Source organism: Larus michahellis, chromosome 5, assembly GCF_964199755.1.
Source record: "Larus michahellis chromosome 5, bLarMic1.1, whole genome shotgun sequence".
Classification (NCBI taxonomy): Eukaryota; Metazoa; Chordata; class Aves; order Charadriiformes; family Laridae; genus Larus; species Larus michahellis.
The window spans coordinates 15,709,318-15,731,198 of NC_133900.1; the positions used below are offsets into that span (position 1 = coordinate 15,709,318).

Below are 21,881 nucleotides of genomic sequence, written 5' to 3' on the forward strand. Positions count from 1 at the left end.
TTTAATTTACATGGTAAGCTTCCCTGATGGATAAAATAGTTCACACATAAAAAATTCCTCTACTGTTTCCTGTAGAAATACTTTTTAAGAATGAGACATTCTGACCTGTATTTTTATACCTTCAGTGAGCTTCGGCACAAAACCAGTACTGCTTAGTGCAAACATAAATTCTTCAAATGTAAATTTAAACTTTGAAGGAATAGTTATTGTGGTTTGGGATGTAATTAAATCTTCATCTCTGCACTGACAATCAATCACAAGCTCAAAATGAGAGGCAGTTTTTTAAAAAGGTGTTCCCTCTCCAGTTCTGTAAGCATACACCTATGCAAAAAGTTCATCCCATATGTCACAATGTACATACAGAGAGTAACAACATTTTGTTGTCTCAGCAAGAATTTCAATAGTATAGTTTATTTCCTGTTCTGGTAGCTTTTCAACTGAAAACAACTGACTTGCTTTGTGTTCATGAGCATATATAAAAATAAGTGTCTGTCGTAGAAGGCGGCTCTTCAATTTAGCATTAAACAGGTAATTATATTGGAAAGTGGAAGCTAAACAAAATCAAACTTGTCACTTGAAGTCTTTAAATCAAGATCAGTTGTGATCTTTAGATCAAGATCAGACCTTTTTAAAAAAAAAGGATGCCTTCACTCAACCAGACGACATAAGCTTGATGCAGGAATCATTAGCTGTAATTCTGTAGCCTGTGTTATTCAGGCAGTCAGACTATTCCATCATAATGGTCTCTTTTGACTCCAAAATGCATGAATCTGTGCATCTCAACATGACTAGAAGTTAAATAATGGAAGAGGTAATAAAGTGAAATACACAAAGGGCCAATTTACTGGGCAGCTTTGTAAACTGCAGAGCTAGAATATTGTTCTACGCTGTGGCATATAATTTAGACGTAACAATAAATCAGATAAACTTTCTAAGGTGTGCAGGTGGCTGTATGGAAAGATTGATTAACTCTTGGGCTTCCTTGAGACACAGATTCTCAATTATTCCTTGGAAATAATATAGACTACTCATCCTCATGTCTTGTAGAGTGGAGGTTGTGTTGCCATACCTTGGGCATAGGCACATGAAATCTCCCTGTTGTCTGTTTCCGTTCCAGATGCTCTGTATGACGTCATCACCGTGGGAGCCCCGGCAGCACATTTCCAAGGATTTAAGAATGGTGGTCTCCGAAAACTGTTGAGTAAATTTGAAGCAGAAAGACGAAAGTAAGTATTTTTGTAAGTAGCTAGGAAAATATCTTTAAGGTTACGTGAAAATATTATGAGCTCACTGACTAGCAAAACAGTTTACCCTGCTGAATTCATGGAAGACTAAAATCTAGTAGGACTGGACAAGAATTAATTCATGAAATATTTCATTTATCTTCCCTGCTTTGCTGGACTGCAAAATTGAAGCACAATTTACTTTTAATGCCAAGGCTTATTTTGAACATGAACTCAGAATTATGAAACTTTCTTCCTGTATTTCATGAAGCTTGAGGAATATCAGTGCTTGAAAACATGCTGTTCAGAATGAGATATCTCTTTGGTAGTTCTTGTGCTAAGTGGAGAGTAGTTATAGACAATTTTTCAATAAAGAAACACTAACTTAAGGTAGCATCTTCATTTCTGACAGCCCTGGGCATATGCTAACAAAAAAATCTTTTTAGCACACCTGGGAAGTAAATAAGAAAATATTGTTTTTCTTATTCTTCAGAAAGCCAAAATGAGACTAAGCAAAGATAAAGGCTTTAACTGGGTGTTCAGTTTCTTGCTGTACTTAAATCCTTCGTTAACCACTGAACATGTACAAACGTGTCAGTTGCATATTTTGCTAACTAAGAATTGGACGTGCTTGTGTTTGTTACTATGGCTGTTAAAAAGTTTTGAGCAGCCGCAACTGTCACTGGCAGCACCCGTAGTTGAGACTGCTCCACACTTGGACTGACTGTGCCACCCCCGTGCGATCAGTGGCACAGCTTTCGAAAGGGAATGCAGGAAGGACTGTATGTATGCTGATCTGAATCATCCCGACTCTCCATAGAAAATTAATTCCGTTATATTCAATGCTCAAAAAAGTTTCATAGGTACAATATCATAAAGAATAAAAGGAGAAATCATAAAAATCTACTGTTGACTTCTAGGTTGACTAAAAGTTTACATCAATGCTAAAACCAAAGGAAAACCAGCAGATATATTTGCTTTGAAAAGTGTATTATTATTTTTTCTGTTTGCACTGCATGATATAAAAACCCCATTAAATCTTCTAAAATCCTTCATTTCCCTGGCCACCTCTGGTGACAAAACTTGCCAATGAAACACAAATATCATTGATTACCTGAGACCCATGAATGGACTTTGTGTTAACAGCAGGTACCTATTCTGCTATCAGACTATTCTAGGCAGCCTTATGCCCATGATATAGAGGCTTATGAAGTACATGCTTCCTGATGGAGAAAATGTCTAAAGACATTTCTGAAGTCTCTGCTACTTAACTATCTGATTAATAGAGTTACAATAGTATATAATGGGTTTTTTTATTATATTTCGTAAGAAGAAAATTAAGTCATATGTGATATAAAGAACTTTGCCGTTCCAGCCATCAGAGTGTTCAGCTTTCAGGAAATGAACCGTTTCTCACTTGCATGGTCCTGCAGCATATCCACATTGGCAGAATGTGATTTCCCAAAATGAAGGATAGCTGTGAGGCAAACTTGAAATTATCACCTGTGATTTCTGTTTGTTGGAGAAAAAAGGGAAAATACCTTATGGGCAAGAGACCTAGTCTTTCTTGAGTTCTTCCTGGGAGAACACATATTGCAGTATCTCATAAGAATGACTAGACAATGACCTTTTTTCTTAGTTGCCCGTTACAGGGGAGGGGAGATGATGGGCTTGACTCCTTTCTTTGGATCCTGTGCAATGTTACATGTCAAAAGGCTAGGATGGCAAAGGATACTTGGTGCAGCACAGCCTCTTCTCGTTTTGATTCACTCTTATTTCACTGTCTCAACCATTGTAGACCTCTAAGTTGATAGAGGTTTGTGTTCAGGAGCACTGGGTAAAGCTTTGTGCAGGTTTTATCAAGGCATTTCATACCTATTTCAAAGTGCCTACACGTCAGCTTATATTTGCCCTGCTTCTTAGACTTTTCTGCATCCCTCAGAAGCACCTGTCTTTTGGTGACTTTCAAGGACAGGATACTGGACTTTTACTGTGACAGAGCAGTCTTTGTGTTTCTTTGTACCCCTGGGAGAGCAGAAGTCTGTCTTTAGGGTGATATAACCAGGCTAACTGGTTATATCTTCCTAAAAAAAAGAGCTTGAGTCAGTCTAGCAAATTTAAGTTTGAGCACTAAAAGCAAGGGACTACAATTTTTAGTGAATCACTTACCAGACCTGAAGAAATGGTCACTTAGTGTGTGAATTCCCACAAAGTAGTAAGAAGGAGACCTCCAAAATTCATCTTCTATCTTTGAGGGCAGCTCAAAGAGAACTCCACATGTTGTTTTTTTTTCCTTCCACTAGAAAAACTTGTGTGAGACGAAAGACAGGAGAAAACAAGCTCTGAATATGATCTCACTTATTTGAATATTCAAGAGTGGGTCTACTTTAAATAGATACAAGAAAGGACCGTTCTTATTCTTACCACAGAGAAATTTCTTTTGCTGTGGCAGTGACAACTTTATTTTGTATGCACCTGTTTGTTTAACTGCATGAGGGTGCTTTGAGGACACAACATTTCCAGGGGCAGCTTTTACAATTTAAATTTTCTGTTTTACAATGGGAGCAGCTTTTCTGAAGAGTTGGTTGAAGGAAGAAGTGACACTTTGAGATGCCAGACAGAATATAAAATGAACAGAAAAAAAAAATGCAGATTAAGCAGCCATTTCCTGTAGGCTACCTGAGCTGAAGACCTAGAGGAAGATGTGGGAAGAGATTATTTCTCAAGCTGATCCCAGTAGCTTTCAAGACGTTGTTAGTGCACATGACAGAATGCCTTGCATGCCTTTGACCTTCAGGCTGATTATTAGAACAGCTTATTGAAATATTCAGCAGTGTCAGCGTATCACACAATATTCCTTGTTCAAACCTATACTTGTGGAATTAAAAGACAAGAGGAACTGTTAACTGGTAGCAAGGTTATGTCCCACTTTGCAAAAGCGTAATTGCATTTGCAATTGCCAAACCAAAACAGGAGTGAAACATATGTTTCGTGAAAGTTTGTCAAGACAAGAAGAATGTGGAAAATGTGTATCTGAAGATAGCTTTGGCATATTTTCTATTACAGAGAATATACACTTTTGTATAATATTTATTAAAAATACAGTATTTTTGCAATTCCTGTCTCATCTGTTACCACCAAGCGAGTCATATTAAAAGAAAAAAAAAAAAAGGTGAATTTTTAAAAAATATGATCTCAAATAAAAGGCAGAAAAGTTTTTCTTTCAGGTGAAAAATAAGACTTAGTGGTATGTGATCTGAAGCCAGGTCCATTGCTTTATAACCCATTCACAATCTGTACTGTTCTTTATCTGCAAAAAAGAGACAAATAAAAGGCTTTACCACTGCAAACATCAGGTATGTCTTTAAGGCATGACTCTGATATGTCTGTCCCTTTACTAGCTAGTACTGAACTTCATAAGACCAGTAAGAAAAATGGATTGTTTCTTTTTAATCTTGTTTAGGCATGATAGCATTTAAATTGAAATTATTGAAGCGTGATGATTAAGGTATGCTAAATCACTGCAGAATATTAATTACCTCTGTATGGTGTACATTTATTTTAGATTGTTTTTTTCATGATGCAGTATTGGTTTGCTTTTTATTTTTTCCTTCCTTATTTCTAACTAAAAGAGAAAGTCAGGCGTTCAGATTCAGTCTTCTAATGTCCTGCTAGTATAGATTGCTTCTCCTTCCAGCAAATGGAAGGGCTTGTCTTCTCATCAGTCTAGGTGGTACAGCAAATTATTATTTTCAGACCTCAGTTGGGCAGGTACATTTAAGGCAGACATTCTGTAAGTTATACCCATATAATGCCTCACTGCTTGAAATGTTCATAAATTGCTTTCAAGGTGCACCAAGGACGTTTTTTTCTTATTTAAAATCTAATTTGATGATCTGTGCTTTAGCCAAAACGCTTAGACTTATGATTACAAGATTTTTAACGCCCCGGTACTAACCATCAAGAAAAAGAGAGGTGTCCCACAAGCTGCATTAGGTGCTGTGATTCACTCTGGTTTTGTACATCATTTCTAGTAAGTTCTTTAGAAACAATCCTGCTTTAAATTAGCACAAGCTTAAAGCTGGAATAGTACTGCAAAGGATTTTCTGTTGATTTTTTTTTTTTTAAGCCATAATAATTTAATTTGGGTTTGAAGTGTCGAAAAGACCCTTTTTTTGTTTGATGAAGCCTAGGTTTTTTGACAAGGTGTGAGGTCTACTCCTTTGCTAGCATACTCATTACCAGAGATTTTGTTAATGCTGAGATCTTCAGGGTTCCTGTTACCCAAGTTTTGTAACGTTCAACCCGTTTCCATTCTCCAAGGAACCTGAAATGATACTGTTTCACAGAAGATCCCAGAGATGTTGAAATAATAATGATTTCTGTTTGATCTGATGGTAACCTTTATTCTCAAAGGGAAACCACAGCCTCTCATGCATAGCACTTTTCACTGAGACGTTATTCTTTGCTAATTTTCCCCTTTTTTGTGTATGTAAGTGTGTATGCCTATATCTATGCGTGTGTGAGAGAGAAAGACTGGAGTTCATGGAGACGAACATTTTTTCGCTGACCATAAAATCAATGTATTAAGGTTCTTTGCTGAGAAACTGCCAAAGTTTGTGCTATTCCTTGAGGTATAAAAAGCTCATCACAGTATTTTCCAGCCACTGGGCTCTCTGAACAGAATTGCCTGAAGGATTTCCTTAAGCAGGTGTAAAAGAAAGGGGTCTGGGGCTGGAAAAAGAAGGGAAGAAGGAGTTGGGAGAGCTTTACATGCAAAAGTTAAGACAAGACTGCATGTTTTAGAGACCAAGAAACTGTTCCGTATAGATGGACTCTAGGAGCAGCAAAGGGGAGATTGGATCCATGACTTTGCCAGCGTTTCTTGTAACGCGGACTTCAGCAGGCTGCCAGGAAAAGGCTCCACTGAAAGGCACCATTTAGCCTCAGGCCTGCAGTGAGGCACAGTACCTTTTTCCTTCTGATAAGAACCATGCTTGGTTCCCCTGCAAAAGATTCTCCCCTGTGTTAAAGGCTACTTGCATCTTTCCACCAATGTAAAGATACTCTAAAATTAATTTGAAGAACAGTGGAAAGCTTTCTGTAGGCATTCAACCTTCCTGGAGTGTCTTCCTCAGAAGATTCAGTATGAGATTCACCTATGCCACTCTGGCATCTGTTCTGCTTAGGTCTCTAGAGGGCTATCGAAGGGCATCTTGACCTTCCTTTTCACTGAAACTCATGTCCCTTTACCAGTTGAAGGCATTGATGTAGAGTTATTTCAAGGGTCAGCTAGGAATGAAGAGGAAATAGAAGAGCGGCAAGAGACACTCTGTGCATTACAGCCTCAGCCGCTGCTTCAAGGTGAGGATTTGTGGACATTTGGACTTCACATGTAAAGGCAGATTAGACAGAACTAATAACATAATTTTGTTTTCTTCAGTATTCAAAGTTAGAATTTCAAAGTTTGCAAGGGAATCGTAAGGAAACTTTAAAAATTCATTTGAACTTCTGATGTCTCTCAGGCCTGTTTTCCAAACGTCAGCACTGATCATATGGTTTAGTCTTATTTCCTGAGGCAGTGAATTGTCCTGGATTTTTTTTATGTAATCAATTTATTTTTGATCGTAACTTCCCACTTTAGACAGAATGCATGTGATGCACAAATAAGCCACTGAGTTGGTATCTTCAGTAATGTACATAAGCTTGAGGTTATTTGGAGGTAGATGTTCTTGCTGTGTACGCTTTAACTGTAGTCTTGATGTTAGCGTCTGCAGTTTTGACCGTGAAAAATGCGAGGTCAAATGTTCATTGTTGAAAGAATTTAACCCAGTCCCAGATGGTGACAATTTAACTCAGTCAAACAAATTACTCAGTTAACAGCAGGAGTGGAGTTACTCAGAGTGTCATTAAAAATTAGACATTTAGCATATTGCAGTATTTATTCTCAGGCAAAAACGTTGTTAACTTAGTTAAAATTGCAGATGTAGTCAATGTAATCTTTATTCAAATTACATGACAATGTCATTAAAGCGATTTTAAAACTGAAATGACCACTGACAGTCATGTGTACATAGCTAATGATGGTGCCACTATATGGAAGTGATTAAGTGAGATTTTATATGCTTAGCGAAAGCTATGAAACTTAAACCCAGAAGACATTATTACAGGCTTTTTCATAAAGGTACATGACTAATAATATATTTCACGTATCAAAGGTAGATTTTCATAGTGCTACTGATTTCACACACAGGACCTACCCATGTGGCCTTTGCCCTAATGCAAAAGTTTTTTCGTACCTGTAATTCCCTTCATCTGCATTAGGACACCTGTGAAAAGTTTCTCCATATGTTCTATTTGCAGCTGCTTCTATTAAGTAATGCTACTTATATACCATAGCTATATGCACCAGCAAGCTCTGAAAATAGTTATTTATAAGGAAATTAATTTCAGTGAATTGGAAGTAGTAATGTCTTTTTATGAATGGTAAAGCCATAGAAAATCTCAGGCTAGTCTTAGGTGCAAAAGTGTCCAGAGACAACAATTTGAAACTTCAGGTACTCCCAAACATGTTGTTTCTGAAAAATAATTATGCGTTATCTTTCTGGGGGCAAGAGGGGAAGTTGCCCTCAAATTCTGCAAGAAACTGAATATTCGGAGTCGTCTCATGCTTTCTGGGGTTCAGGAAATGTTAAAATTAGCCAAATAATGAGGTCTCATAGAACACTTCATTCTGAAGAAAGAGTCATTCTCTCTTCACTATTTCCTTTATTTAAAACCTATGATTGACTTTATTAGAATGAGAACTACCCACAGGTTTAGTATCTCTCTTCCCTCTTTCTTTTCTTATAGCATTGTCTGTGACTTTTCTCTTGCAATATTCAGTGAAGCTTAGAGCGGTGGGAGATCAGTGAAAATGATCTGGGAATTAAAGGCTGAGGGGAATCCCAGAAAGGAGTATGTGCATGGTGAGCTTGATAACAGTGTTAGCCAGATTCAGCCTGCAAAAAGCCTGTTTGATAAAGAGAGGGAGAAACCTGAAAGGGAATTAGAGAAGATTATTCAGCACTGTGAAGTATCAAGACTTTGAAGACTATGTCTTCACTACAATTAACATAGACTATTACTCTTTGTCCCTGCCTTGTGTACTGACAGCTTGAGAGTTGCAGTGAATGTAGAGGTAGATCTAACTTTGGAAGTTCATTTCACTGATAGTGTTGCCACCTTGAAGGTAGAGCTGTGGCTGTGTTATTTTTTTTTTTCTAGTGGCTGCTGTGTTTTGGATTTAATATGAGAATAATGTTGATAACACGTATTGTTTCAGTTGTTGCTAAGTAATGCTTACATTAGTCAAGGACTTTTTCAGCTTCCAATAGAAGCTGAGAGGGAGCACAGACAGGACAAGCTGGCCAAAAGGAATATTCCATACCATAGATATCATGCTTAGTATATAAATGGGGGTTGGCCAGGGGATGGGGATCTGCGATCACTGTTTGGGACGGGCTTGGCAGCTGATCGTCAAGTGGTGAGAGCATCTTGTGTTGTATCTCTTTATTTTCTATATTCTTTTACCACTGTTGTTGTTATTCCTATTCCATTACTTTAGTGTTAAACTGTCTTTATCTCAACCTATGAGGTTTGGTTGGTTTTTTCCCCCCTTTCCTTTTCTCCCTCTTCTCCCTATCCTACAGGCGGGAAGGGGAGTGGGAGGAGTGAGCGAGCGGCTGTGTGGTCCTAGTTGCTGGCTGGGGTTAAACCGTGACAGGCTGTTTCCTCATGTCTCAGAGGGATGGGTTTTTGCCCGGTTCATTAGAAGAGACAGTTTATATGATTCATTTTGTTGAAATATTCAGAATTCTGACCTCTGCACTGAGCAGTCTAGCAACTCATGTAGTGGACTGCAAATTGGAGATGCAGAGTAATTTTGGTGTGGCTGGTAGCATCACTGATCATGGTAAAGTTTCATTGACTCAAATGCCATTCACCCTGACTGGCTTCACAAAGAATTGTATCTAAAAATGGAGACATTGGTGAAAGACGGAAAAACAGGATGGGGTATTGTGGAATTTGGGACTGTAACTCAGAAAGTATCTAAGAAAGAGGCTTAATTTTAAGACTGCTTGAAACTATCCTTATTTGCAAAAAGACTTAAGCCTGTTAAGTTTTATAGAAGTGACTTCATTTGGACTTCTGAATGTGCATGTGTCATTTATAGAATTAAATTTAATTTCTAATTCGTAGAAAGCTAATGAGGAGGAACCGGAAGGGACACTAGAAGACACAAAGGGGAAATGGGGGAGTAAAAAGATCTGGAAGAAGACTGAAATGAAAAGCAATGCGTGAAGTTCAAAGGATTGCATGAGTGTCAAAACTCAGGTCTTGATATGTGAAATTAAGAAAAAAACTAAATCAGTGGGTAAAGGGTGGAAAGACTGAAGGAAGTATAATGAAAATACACAAGAGAAAAGGGAGATAACGTACAGAAACAACTGGGGAGTATTATGTACGTTGCTGTGGCATTAGTAATATTCCAGGAATTGCTTGGTTATAGTTTTTCCTGTGTTAACATTACAGGTTAATCTGAAACTGCAAAAGATTTTAGTTAGTTTCTCTGAAAGACTGCAGGAGGGCTTTATGAAGGGAAGAATTATGTACAAAAGTTTTAGGTGGGGAGATGTATACTAAAGAGAAGAACCAGCAGGTGTATGCATGCTGTTGAAAATGGTGTTTTGGAATAATGGTAGAAAAGGATATTGCATAATTAGTAAGCGTTGGGGAAAAAAATGAGGGTTAGGAAAAGAAGTCATGCAAAAGAACTGCAGTAGTTTGTGAACAATTGAAAGGAAAGTAGGAAGTTTGCAGTGTGCATTTGTGTGTTTTTGTAGTAATTAACTCCCACACCTCATTTCTGTGTCTTTTCTTGCAAATTAGACACATGGTTTTTATTGGAAATAACTCTGGTTATTAACTTCCTGGACATCACTGATGCTAATAAAAATATAATCTGGGCCACTGATCGATTAGTAAGGTAGTTTGGTTTAGTGGGAGGTGTCCCTGCCTATGGCAGGGAGGTTGGAACTAGAGGATCTTTAAGGTCCCTTCCAACTCTCACCATTCTGTGATTCTATAATAGTGTGATGGGGAGTTCAGCTGGAAAAATAAGGAGCCTTAGACTCTTTGTGGTTACTACCTGACTTGGTCAAACCTTTCATTTCTCCAGAATTACATGTTTTTAAATAAATAAAAATCTGTTTTTCTTATGTTAAGATCAATCACTCAAAGCGATGATTAGGTTGAACAGTACTACTTGGTGAGTTTAGTGGTGGACAGTCTGTTATCCTCTAGTATTCAAGCAAGGATTTGGTTTTACCCTTAAAGGAAAGAGCATTTCAATGATATTGGTGAAGTTCAGGTGTTTTTTACAAAACTAGTGGTAAGATTTTTATCACATTAAGCATTGTTATTAGTAGCAGAAATGATTTTGACATCATGTGACTCTTTCTGTTATTACAGTACTGGATACCAGTGTATTTACTATTCACCTGAAAACACAGCCAAGGCAAAAGAAGTTCTCAGCAACATCAATCATCTACAACCTCTCATATCAAGCCATGCAGACCTGCTGCTTAACTCCGCAAGCCAGCATTCTCCAGACAGCCTGAAGAATTCTTTAAAGATGCTTTCAGAAAAAGTAAGATTCAAATCTTCACAGCAATGGAAAACAGAATAACCAAGTCTCTAACTGCTGGGGTTTTTTTTCTGCATAAATTGACTTTCTCAGCATCAGGAAATGTTAAATAAGCTCTGCTAAAATAAGCTTCAAAATGTTGCTTATCAGAAAAAGAATATTATTTAGCATTTCTGTAGGCTTTCCACGTAGAAAATTAATGAAATCTATAAAGGTTGTCTTTATTTGAAAGTATAATTAATTTAATTTCATATGTCTTTGTTATCCTCTAGTGGCCACATACTGGGGTTTATCAAAAATAGATTATTGTAAATAATTTCGTGGGATGATAAAAGGTTATTTTATTTCTTTTTCTGTGATACATCAAACTACTGCTTGTGGGAGGTAGTTCAAGCCAGGTTTATGCGTAAAGTTTAGAATAATAGCGTGATCAGAAATGGTGATGCAGTCTGGAAGGAGAAGCTAGGAAGCTGGCGCCAGGAGGTCTCCAATTTTAATCCTCTTTCTCCTGTTATATTCCTTTGTAGCTGTAGGCCCTTCTTCATCTTAGTTTCTTTAGCTCTAAATTAAGGAAGATAATATTTTCCACCTGTCTCACAGAGTGATATTGGAGATTAGCTGAAGTCTGAAGTACCTTTAAGCATATGTTATACTATAAAAATATTAAGCACTATGGCTAAGACCAGAGGGGTTGAAAAAAGTTTCCCATCGCTTCATGGGCCATACCTTCTGTAATGTGATCTCAATGTGGCTTAATAACACTGTCAATAACCGTTTCCATATATCTTCAACTATTGGGAAGTGGCAACCCCTGTGGTCTGTTGAGCACTATTATCCCAGCAGTACGTCGTTCACTGGGAGAGCTTCAAATCTGAATATTGAGCTCAGGCACATACTGTGAAGGCATTGCATTGGAGCCATGGGGGAGATAAATGTTGCTCTCGGTTACAGACGTGTAAATCCACAGTAACGCTGAGAACACTGGAGTCACTATGAATGTCAGGAATATATAGGAAAGTAGAATTCAGCCTGGAAATGAAGGGGAGGAATTTAGCGGGGGGGGGCAGTTGTGGCAATTATAGCATACCTTTCCATGTAGTACTGAAGGAGGTAATTTTTAGCTGCGCAGAGAAAAAGTGGAGGTGCTCTGTTAGTGGTTAGTTCAAAGAAATATGCGTGCATAAGTAAAGCAAAGCAAACTAAGAAGTGTTTGCTCTGAAGCCTCGAGACTCGGTTGCTAAGGAATCTGTATGTTAGCTATAGCCATTTGCCCTCACCACCCTTGCCTGTCTGGGCAGGAGGAGTGGATGGTAGCTGCAGGCAGCTGTGATGCTAACCCAGTGTTTGAACCATAGCCCGTTGAGGAGTCTGACTACAGAAAAGGGCCAAAAAAGACAATCCATTCCTTTTGGAAAAGTCACAGATATTTTAAATTTATAGCTGGTGTTTCAGTTGTGTATGTTCATAGTAACTTTTCAGGGCCAGGATTAAATTGCTGGTTAGTATATGAGCACAGGCTTCCAGAAGTGGAAGCAGGAGTGTCAACTGATATAGTCCACCTGACAGCCCATAGTTTCAATCTACCTTTTGCTGGAAGAGATTAATCGAATTGTCTAAGCAACTGCTGCATAAACAGTTGAATACTTCACTGTCTATTCCCAAACTTACTCTGAGGAGAAGATGATAATTGAGAAAGGAGGTGGGACCATTGCTGAGGAAGCTGGTGTGGAGGGACAGCTGCTTGTAAAGGAGGGAAGAGAGTTGGGGAGGAAAGGAAAGACCAAGAAACCACTTCAGGGAAGGGTGATATTAAGTTTCAAAAACCTACACTGAGTGAACGCACACAGCGCTGCAATTAAATCACTCACGGTTAATACAAAGCATCATCTCAATATCCTAAGAAAACCTCTCTATATAGTCTGGTATGGGAGAACCAAGGCTAACAGCATGTTCCTGGTTATATTTAAGGTAGGTTGCCATGCTCTTCTGCATAGAATTACGTTATGCCTACCTGTATTCTTGAGGCGTATGAGGTGCTTCTGCTCTCCCACATTTTGTATACTTTTTATATGTAAAAAAGAAATGTTCTGTTACATTTTAACTTGATAGAAATTTAGAAATTAAACAGCTGTTTGAAGAAGTTGTAAAAATGATTTGCCTGGTGATTCATTACCTCATTTATTAAAAAGCATATCACTTCTTATTTTAAGATAATGTTAAGTTTGATATATCGAATAATTTTTTCTAAAAACATTAGGTAGCAGTGAGTATACCTGAGCGATCAATAATGTGAATTACAGTTAAGTATTTCTGTTAGAAATGGAAGGACTGGCTGCATGCATTGAAAGTGGAAAATTAAATCAAATAATTCCACTGCTGCTTCTTAAATTGAGCTTATTTTCTCATGTTAATCATGGTTTTACTTCTCCATATATGATTTGCAATTTACTGTAGTGTTTTCCTGAGACTAACCTTTTATCAACACTTTCTGTTAATTGATTAAGGAAGCCTGTAGCTGTCGACAAGTGTATCAGCATTTGCAGCTTGCAGAAGGCTTGATAAATTCATTTTCCAGCTATGCCTATCTTTGTTTGCAGAAATATTCTTTAGTCAAGTATCTAAAAGAATTTGCAAAGTTTCCATTCCTTTGTATAGACTTGTTTTGTGATTTCAATACAATTTTATAAATAGTGATGTTCTGCAAATTTAGCTGTACTGAGCTGTAGGAAAATGTAGTTAAAATGTAGATTGTTGTTAAACCAATGGAATCCTTGATACAGAAGCATTTTAGTCTCTATATGGAAAAACGGAGGTTTGCTTCCCATGGCAGTTTGCTTTTTAAAACTAATTTTCCCTGTAAAATATTTATATTAAATTAAATTACTTAAACTTTTCAGATAGTTACCTAATATATATTTCAATCATAGTGGGCATTCCTTACTTTAAGTTGTCCGATACAATTGTCTGAAATTTAAGGCTTTTTTGAGTCTACCATGTCTGATGCAGAGACCTGAAACGATCTCAAGCAGACTTTGAGGGCGAGGGGAGGTACAAAACCTCAGCAAAACCTTGATGTTGTCATTTCTAAGGACAGACAAGTAAAGTCATTTGCACTCTCTTGACGTAGAACTGTAGAAGAGTCCTGAAGGGGAGCTCTGCTGTTACCAGGCAAGAAAAGGCAACTCTACAAGACTCAAGTCACCTCTTCTTTATAGAAGATTGGTAGGATTTGCTAGCAATGTTCTCCAAAGACTACATATTCTCTGAGTATGCACCATGTGGAGGCTGAAAATGTAGAAAACTGAAATTGTCCTATAGTGCAGTTCAGGACTGCCATGAGGCAGACCTGAAGGGCTGCATATAAGAAAACTGTCTCTGTTTAAGCACCCTTTCCCTCAGGCACCAAGTTAGTAAGGAGGATACAGGATGGGTCTGGTAAAATTGCCGGGGAGATGAATCGTGTTGCCAAGCCTAATCACTAAAGAATCCTAAATTAGGTCTGAAGGAAGTCCTGATGTTGGTTTAAAAAATTGTAACTTAGCTTAGATATCCCTAAGGTTCTTATTTTTGAGTTTTATTTGCAATAAATTTTCAGCCTTTCTATGTGCAACCACTAAGGATCAAAACTAGCTCTTTCCTAAACATCATAAAAATGGTAAAAGGCAGAAACTTCTCAAGCAGGTCCCTAACCCAGAAGCTGAAGCTTTAAGAAAACCATCAGTTATTTAGAGCATTATGGTCTAAGTGTCATTAAACCTTTGGGGGGTGTTGAAACAGGAAAGCAAGAAAAATAAGTTGCGTAGGAGCAGAGGCATACAAAAGGGGAGCAAGTATCAGCAAAAAGGGATGGAATAAGAATAGAAGTAAGAAGTGCAAACACTGGGAGAAAGATTTCCAGGAAGATAGATGCTGACACTTAAAACTTGATTGGTTTGGGCTTTTTTGCTGCTTCTCCTCCCGGTTTTGCATACGAAGCATGAAGGGGCTGAACGAAGCTTGGCTGGACAACCTTTATTTCTAGCATTTCCTAGCTTTGTGTGACTGCTTGTTTAGGCTGGTTGCTCTGACTCTTAGCTACCTACTTTTCCTGTTTAATTAGGATTGTGTGCACAAAGGCAGTTCAGCATCTGAATCTGCACGTGACAGTCCACTATGTTCTGGGTTAAATAGGAAGGCAAGTAAATCTCACCGACCTGGGGTAAATAAATGCAGGCAATTGTGCTGTGAAGGAAATGTGGAACAGTGTTTCATCATCGCCTGTGACCGGGGAGAGGAGCTCTGGCAGTCTGGGTGGGATGTGCTGGATGGGGTATGGTGGCAGGGTACGTGCTCTCCCCACTCCCACAGATGAATCCTGTTTAACGTTGTGTGTGACCGCAGGAGATGGGCATGTGTGGCAGACTGGTGGCAACAACAAGTGCTGTTATGTGGAGACAGAGTCTTGAGATGCTAAAGACCATATACAGCAAGGATTTTCCTCCTCACACTGGGGAGGAAGGGAAATAAATAATGCAGGGAGGCTGGAGGTTTTTAAAAATACGGTAAACTTCCAGCTGTCAGAGTCAACAAGAAGGGTTTAGAAAAATGATATAGTGATTGAATAACATCCTCAGAGAGCCTGGAAAAACTACTTCAAGGATTCCTTTCTTTAAAAATAAGTAAAATAAAGCTAGAAATCAGGTGTCATCACCTGCCTGATGCCTGGGTAGATACCTACACGTACCAAAATTTATCTCTGGAAACACTGCTTTTGCAGATACTGCAATTTCAGCAGAGTAGTGTGTTGTTAGTTAAGAAGATCCTTAAATTTGTTAGTTATGTTTTATCTGACACATAGTCAGAAATTATTGAGCAGTGGTTGCTTGCTCTTGGAACTGCTTCTTGTAGAGACTTGTCTCTGCAGGCAAAATTTGAAACTCTAATAAAATAGGATTGTGTGAAAAGATGATGATCTCTATGACAGATACTGTACTTTTGTGTTAATCTTTAGAACAATGGGATTGTAGAATGTGATGATGTCCCAAAAATCCTTGATTTTTTTCCTCATTATTTGTTGGTCTACTTTGTTTTCTGCTTCTCAGGCTGGCCTGAAACAAATATCCACTCTGCCTAAGGGTAATTTAGTGTTATAATAGCTACGTTGCAGTATTGCATTCTTTGGTCTAACCTTTTCATTCATTTGTCTTTTTTTTCTAGACAGAGTTATTTGTGCACGCATTTAAGGATCAGCTGGTCAGAAGTGCCCTTTTAGCACTATACACGGCCCGGCCTGGCTGTCCCCTTAAGAAACCAGCCGTGCCTAGGAACAGCGCAGAGGAGGGGGGCGATTTACAGCATCAGGACCATCCTTCTCAGATTAAAAGACAGGACTCTATACCCCATCATTCCGAGTATGATGAGGAAGAGTGGGTAAGTAGTCAGAATTTCTTCGTTGGTATGCGATCCTAAACCCTACAAATCAGCATAAACAAATACAAGCCCTAAGTGTACATTTTATTGTAGGGGGGAGGAGGGGGGAAAGACTGCAAAACCGTGAACTAATATTTTTCAGATGCATTGTATATTTTGAAACTAACTTGAAAGAATTTTCTTAAGTACAGTGTGCTTCTACGTGACTGCTTGGTTGTGCATATAACAGTGAGGATGATGAGTATCTGCTTGCCCAGACAGGAAAATAGTCTGTCTTTGCTCTTACTTGAGTTCTTTTTGCTAGTTAGGCAGATGTAAGGAGACTGGAATGGCATACACTATTATGAGCAGAGGGTTTTTTTGTTTTGTTTTTCCCCTAAGACTGAATATAAATAGTTTAAATACACATGAATTAATCCTTAGCAAAACAGAGCTGTTTTCCCTTAAACTCTGTTCTTAGAGGAAGTCTGAGATTGCATAAAAGAATGAATCATGGCTTTTAGATTTTAACATTCTTAGCATATCTTTCAAAGATATGTATTATTTATATGGCTGAGATTTTATACATTAATTATTTTGGTGGATGTGTTCGTAATAGATCTGCTTCTTTGTTATATAGACCCTGAACTCAAGCTATTTTTATTCAGTTCAGGCTCATACTTTCAGTTCATCCCTGTATTCTCATAAACGTAAAGGATGCCAGCATATTAATCTCTATTGTAAATAATTAATAACATGTGTGAGCCACAGTGCTTGCACCTGAACTGTGATTTTTATCCATATCACAAATAAGGGAAGAAGAATCTATTTATTCTACAGAAAAGATAATTATCTCCAACCCCATGCATTGAGTAGTCATGAGATTTAAACAATAAATAAATAACTCATTCTTTTATTTGTGTTCTGAGTTTAGAACTTTGAATTCACTTTTTCATGTTTTCTCAACAACCTGAGGGGCTAGAATGGTTCTTCTTTCCTTGAAATGAAAGACAAAATATTTGTTACCAACTGTTGAAACATTCAGGAAAATAAATATCACAATAGATTTGTTAAAACGGAGCATTGGAGAAATAGAATTTTTGTGCCAGTTGTGTTTTAATTTAGTACTTCTGTCTCTGCAGGGAAACTAGCTTTACTGTATTTCATTATTGATTTTTTAAAAATTTTGTTTCTACTGGGTGCTTGGTCCTCATCTATTAAAACATATAAGCACATTAGTTTGAAGTCTACCTATTTTTTCCACTGAATTAGTAAGATTACCTGCTTGATTGAAATTAAGTGTATCTTTAAGTATTTTCAGAGTTAAACTGAGTCAGAGTCGCTGTCAAACATGAGGCAGTATAAATCTTAGAGAAATTTTGGTTTTTTGTAAATTTGAAAGAGTAGGCTTCCATTATTTTTCAGTTCTTTCTCTCAATGGCGGGAATGAATAATGCAGCCTTTAATGATCAAATTGTCATTAGCATGATGAAAAAAGAAAGAATAATCACATGTAAAATTTGAAAAAATGCTTAGTTTACTCTGAAAGTCAACTATAAAGGAGAAAAACTTTGCGATACATTGCTTTGTATGCACAGTGTTGGGGTGTGTCCCCCTCCCGCTATTAATAAGTGTTAGAGTTGCATTTTACAATTGGAATTTCAATTTTAATTTTGCCCAAAATTTAAATCAGTGACATCCAACAACTCTCTAAGCTGACCCTGTTCCTTCCACTTCCAATGACTGCATTATCTTAACCACCATCACAAAAGTGAATTCAAGGCAGCGTTTAAAAACTAGGTGAGATCCACCCCCTTCCCTGGCATCCAAATATACCTTTAAGGAATAACTCCCAATTTCTTAACTGAAGAGTGCCCTTTCACTGAGTGACCAGTATTTTCCAAAAAGCCACCTTCTCAATAGCAATACTGTGTTGCACCTCTCTTCTTTGATACCAAGTACAAATGTTCATCCCAGAATAGCTGACAGCAGTATTTATATTGGTGCACTGCACGTAGGCAGTAGGCATTACCGTTGAAGGAAAAATATTTAACTTGAGAGTTTTACAGTGCCTCTGGGTAGATATTCTCTTCTCCTCTTGCCAGCTGCTTCTGCTATCCTAGAACCTCCCTGCAGGAGGGAACACAGCATGTTGTCATGTATAATACAAGAAAAGGTGGGCCCATTGCCACTTGGAGACGTTTCTGCTCTACATTTCTGACTGACTGGTTAATGTGTTTGGAGCTACAAAGGACAGATAAAATGGCATTTCCAATAAGCTGTGTGCAAATCCTGACACGGTACTTGGGCGCGGGTCTGAAATACTGACCTGTGTATGATATATTCCATTCCAAAGCACTGTCGCATCACAAGAGGGTGTTAATCATGCACATTAGTTATTTGCGTTATCTATGAGCATACTTCAAAAGCACCTTAAGTTAGTATATGTCTATCAACCCGCATGAAGGAGACACCGTATCTTCAGAGCACTGGGGAACGCGGTTGCTGTGTGATACTTGGCACAAGTAAAGCACGCAAAGGTAGTGGTGTATATGGAAGGACAAGAGATGACTGAGGAGCTCTGTAGTGAATTTAGAAAGCCTGAGAATCCTGTAAAAACAAAAAGACAGGCTCTGGGGCTCCGCTGTGCAGTGCTTAGGAGGATGACATCCAGTCAGGTGCAATGACAAGAAAATAGTTTCCACGCCTGCTCTCTGAAATGAGGGAGTTGAATTGCCTTTTAGTAATATTTTCACAGTGGATGGAAATTAATTACATTTTTTGAATTGGGTGGATGAAGACAATTATTTTACAGGTTCAAGTTTCCTAAGAAAAGTGCCCAGCTTCGTGATGCCAAAGCCCTTGCTCCCTCTCACTTGCCCATCTGTAAAAAAGCCAGATATACAATAATAAGAGTGAGCTTTCTGTCAACAGATGTTGATGAATTTTGCTTCTAAACCCTCGGGGAATGTTTATGTGAATATTGTATAGACATCATCTTGATGCTGGGTTAATAGTTGGTTTGAAAAGAGAAAAGTGTTCTTTCCAAAGTGAAACAAGGGCTCATATTTGTGTTGCTTGTGCAATAACTCCAGATGCTCATTAAGAGTTTAACGCTCTTTGTGTTGGGATTAAACTCCCCCAACAGAGGGAGGAAGGGAAATTACGTTGCTGCAGCCACGCTGAGCAGCTTGAGTTCCTATACCTCAGCAACTCCAGTGACTAGAAAGACTGAAATTCCCTGCTACTCTCTGGTAAACCTCGCAGCTATTTGGGGCTAGAATTTTTACTATTTGCAGTGTTTCATTGCTCTTCGTAGAATCCTTCTCCCCAAAACAATAGTTGTGGGCGGTGGAAATCAATCATTTCACCCATATTCTAAATATTTTTCAGGAACGCTTGAGGTACATACAGGATGAACTTTTGAAGGAATCTATACCTGTCCTCTGTCTTTGGCTTTAAATTGTATCTACACATGTGAATATCAGATAGTCATGTGTCTAATGGTTTGTTTCAGGCGTACAGGTGAAGATATTTCCACATGTTGGCATTGTACTTAAAGTGCAGCAGTACTTAAAATAAAAATAATAAAATTTGTGGATTAAATGCAGTTCTGCATAAGAGTGACCAGCTTTTTGCCTCTTCTAAATCAACAATACCTTTTCCATAGTATGATTAAGGCATGGGTTTATCTGGGGAGAGGATCAAGCCGTAGTTCCCACATCCACCCACCTGTAACACTGAATGCTCCCTTGTCCTTAAGGCAGCCCTACAAGGTCTTTCCAGGAATCGGGTCTGGGCAGCTGTGTTGCTGTACAGATTGAGCAGGTGCAGGCTGCTGTCTGCAGGCCCGTGTCATGTCCCTCAGGGCAGGATGCCCGCTTGTCACAGGGTGTGCCATTAAGTGGAGAGAACAGGGAAAGATCAGATCCGCTCTAGTCAGGATAATGGCCTAAGTGTGTCATATAGTTAAAAATAAATCTTAGATTAAATGTTTGTCTTTGTGGTAGTTCTAACTTTGCCTTCACCCAACTTCCAAGTGTTACCATTTATATGGAACTATGGTATTTCTCTGAGTTTTCAGTTTTCTTTAACCTCTTTTCTTGTCTCTTGCAACTCTGTTTTTATGCCTCAAGGCCTGATGTATGCATAATGCTTCTGGCTATTATAAGGTAGAAAGAGGAGCAGTGAAATTATCTTCCCATTTTTGACCCTCAAGCAAACTCTGGTTACTCTGCATTAATTTCAGAATGACTCAGCATTAAAACACGTTTTTTGTGAGTTTGTGATGTTTTGGTTTTAGTCTGATTGCCTTGACTTTTGTACAGCCTCATTTCTTGTACTGTTTGCCTTTTTCTCCTTTTTCTTATTCAGCCCCACAAAAGTAGGTGCAAGAGCTTTGGTTTCTGCAGCATCCAGCACCTGAAGGACCCTTCCTGTATCTCTGTTCCATAACGGCTCTTTCTTTCATTTCACATTATTTCTTTTGTTCTCCACTTGCGTAGAATTTCTTCAATAGCTCTATTACTTCTGTAATTCTCATATTTATTATAAACTCAGTTAAGTGTGATGGTCGCAGTTTGTGTGAGAGGTTAAGAATGAAATCGAGATTGTGTTACCTAATAAACATGTCATGATAGCAAGTTTCTAATTCTAGTCCTTTAAGTTTATGTTCACCTTAACAGAGTAACTCGTGATAAAATAGAGGGTATGTTAAATCATCAAAAAGAGATTGTCAAGTACTATGGCAAAACTGGCAGTTGCACATGAGATTTGATTTGGCGAGGCTTTGAATGTCTACGCTCCTACTGTATTATTTCAAATAAACAAACTGCTCAGTTCCTTGTCATTGGACCTGAAACTTTGCATGCATTTTCATATAGAGTTTGAAGCACAGTGTATGAAAAACCCAGTTTCAGTTCCGTCATTTAATTGCAGGCTTAAGCTGGTAGTAGGCTGAAGAATGAGAAAAATGGTAATATGCTGACACCTTATATTTCTAGTAATATTTCTAGTAATTTGGACATCTCTGTCTCCGCTTTAAGGTGTTAATAAGAAGTTAGTATTGTCTCTTTTTTTCTTCTTCAGTAATGTGCAGTGATAATTATACTCTTTTCAGGACAGAGTGTGGGCCAATGTGGGGAAGAGTTTAAACTGCGTTATTGCCATGGTGGACAGACTGCTTGAAAAAGACGTCAGCAACAGTAAAGAGAGTGAAAATGACCCTTCAGCAGCAGATTGCAAGGTGTTGCATACAGGCGGTAAGGAACTTTTTTTTTTTTTAATCATTGACTACAGTAAATAAAAATGGAAAAAGTCACAGAAAAATGATATATAGAAGAGTCAATAGCATATTTGATGAGAGTGCTGATAGTGAGGTTTTGCACAGGTGTAGCTTTGAATGATGGAAGGCTATTTATCAAATTACAGCTCCATTGTGTGCTCAAATGGCTTGCCATGATCAATTTTTTTGTGCTACAATGAAAACCTTTTGAAACCACAATGTTTTCCTTTGAAGGCTGATGTAGTTTCATTTATTTTAGATTTTACTTGAATATAACATTTTGAGAAAAAAAAGCTGG

At 38.1% G+C, this 21,881-nt stretch overlaps 1 protein-coding gene across 5 annotated transcripts in view; it reads left to right on the forward strand.

Moving 5' to 3' along the window:
• The window catches only part of INPP4B (inositol polyphosphate-4-phosphatase type II B), a 364,993-nt gene that overhangs the window by 241,728 nt on the left and 101,384 nt on the right, over positions 1-21,881 (forward strand). For all 5 annotated transcript variants that reach the window (XM_074588896.1, XM_074588899.1, XM_074588900.1 and 2 more), the window contains 4 exons: positions 1,118-1,226; positions 10,737-10,914; positions 16,108-16,320; positions 21,419-21,560. In XM_074588896.1, the coding sequence (XP_074444997.1) occupies positions 1,118-1,226; positions 10,737-10,914; positions 16,108-16,320; positions 21,419-21,560 (642 nt within the window). The remainder of the gene's footprint in view (positions 1-1,117; positions 1,227-10,736; positions 10,915-16,107; positions 16,321-21,418; positions 21,561-21,881) is intronic.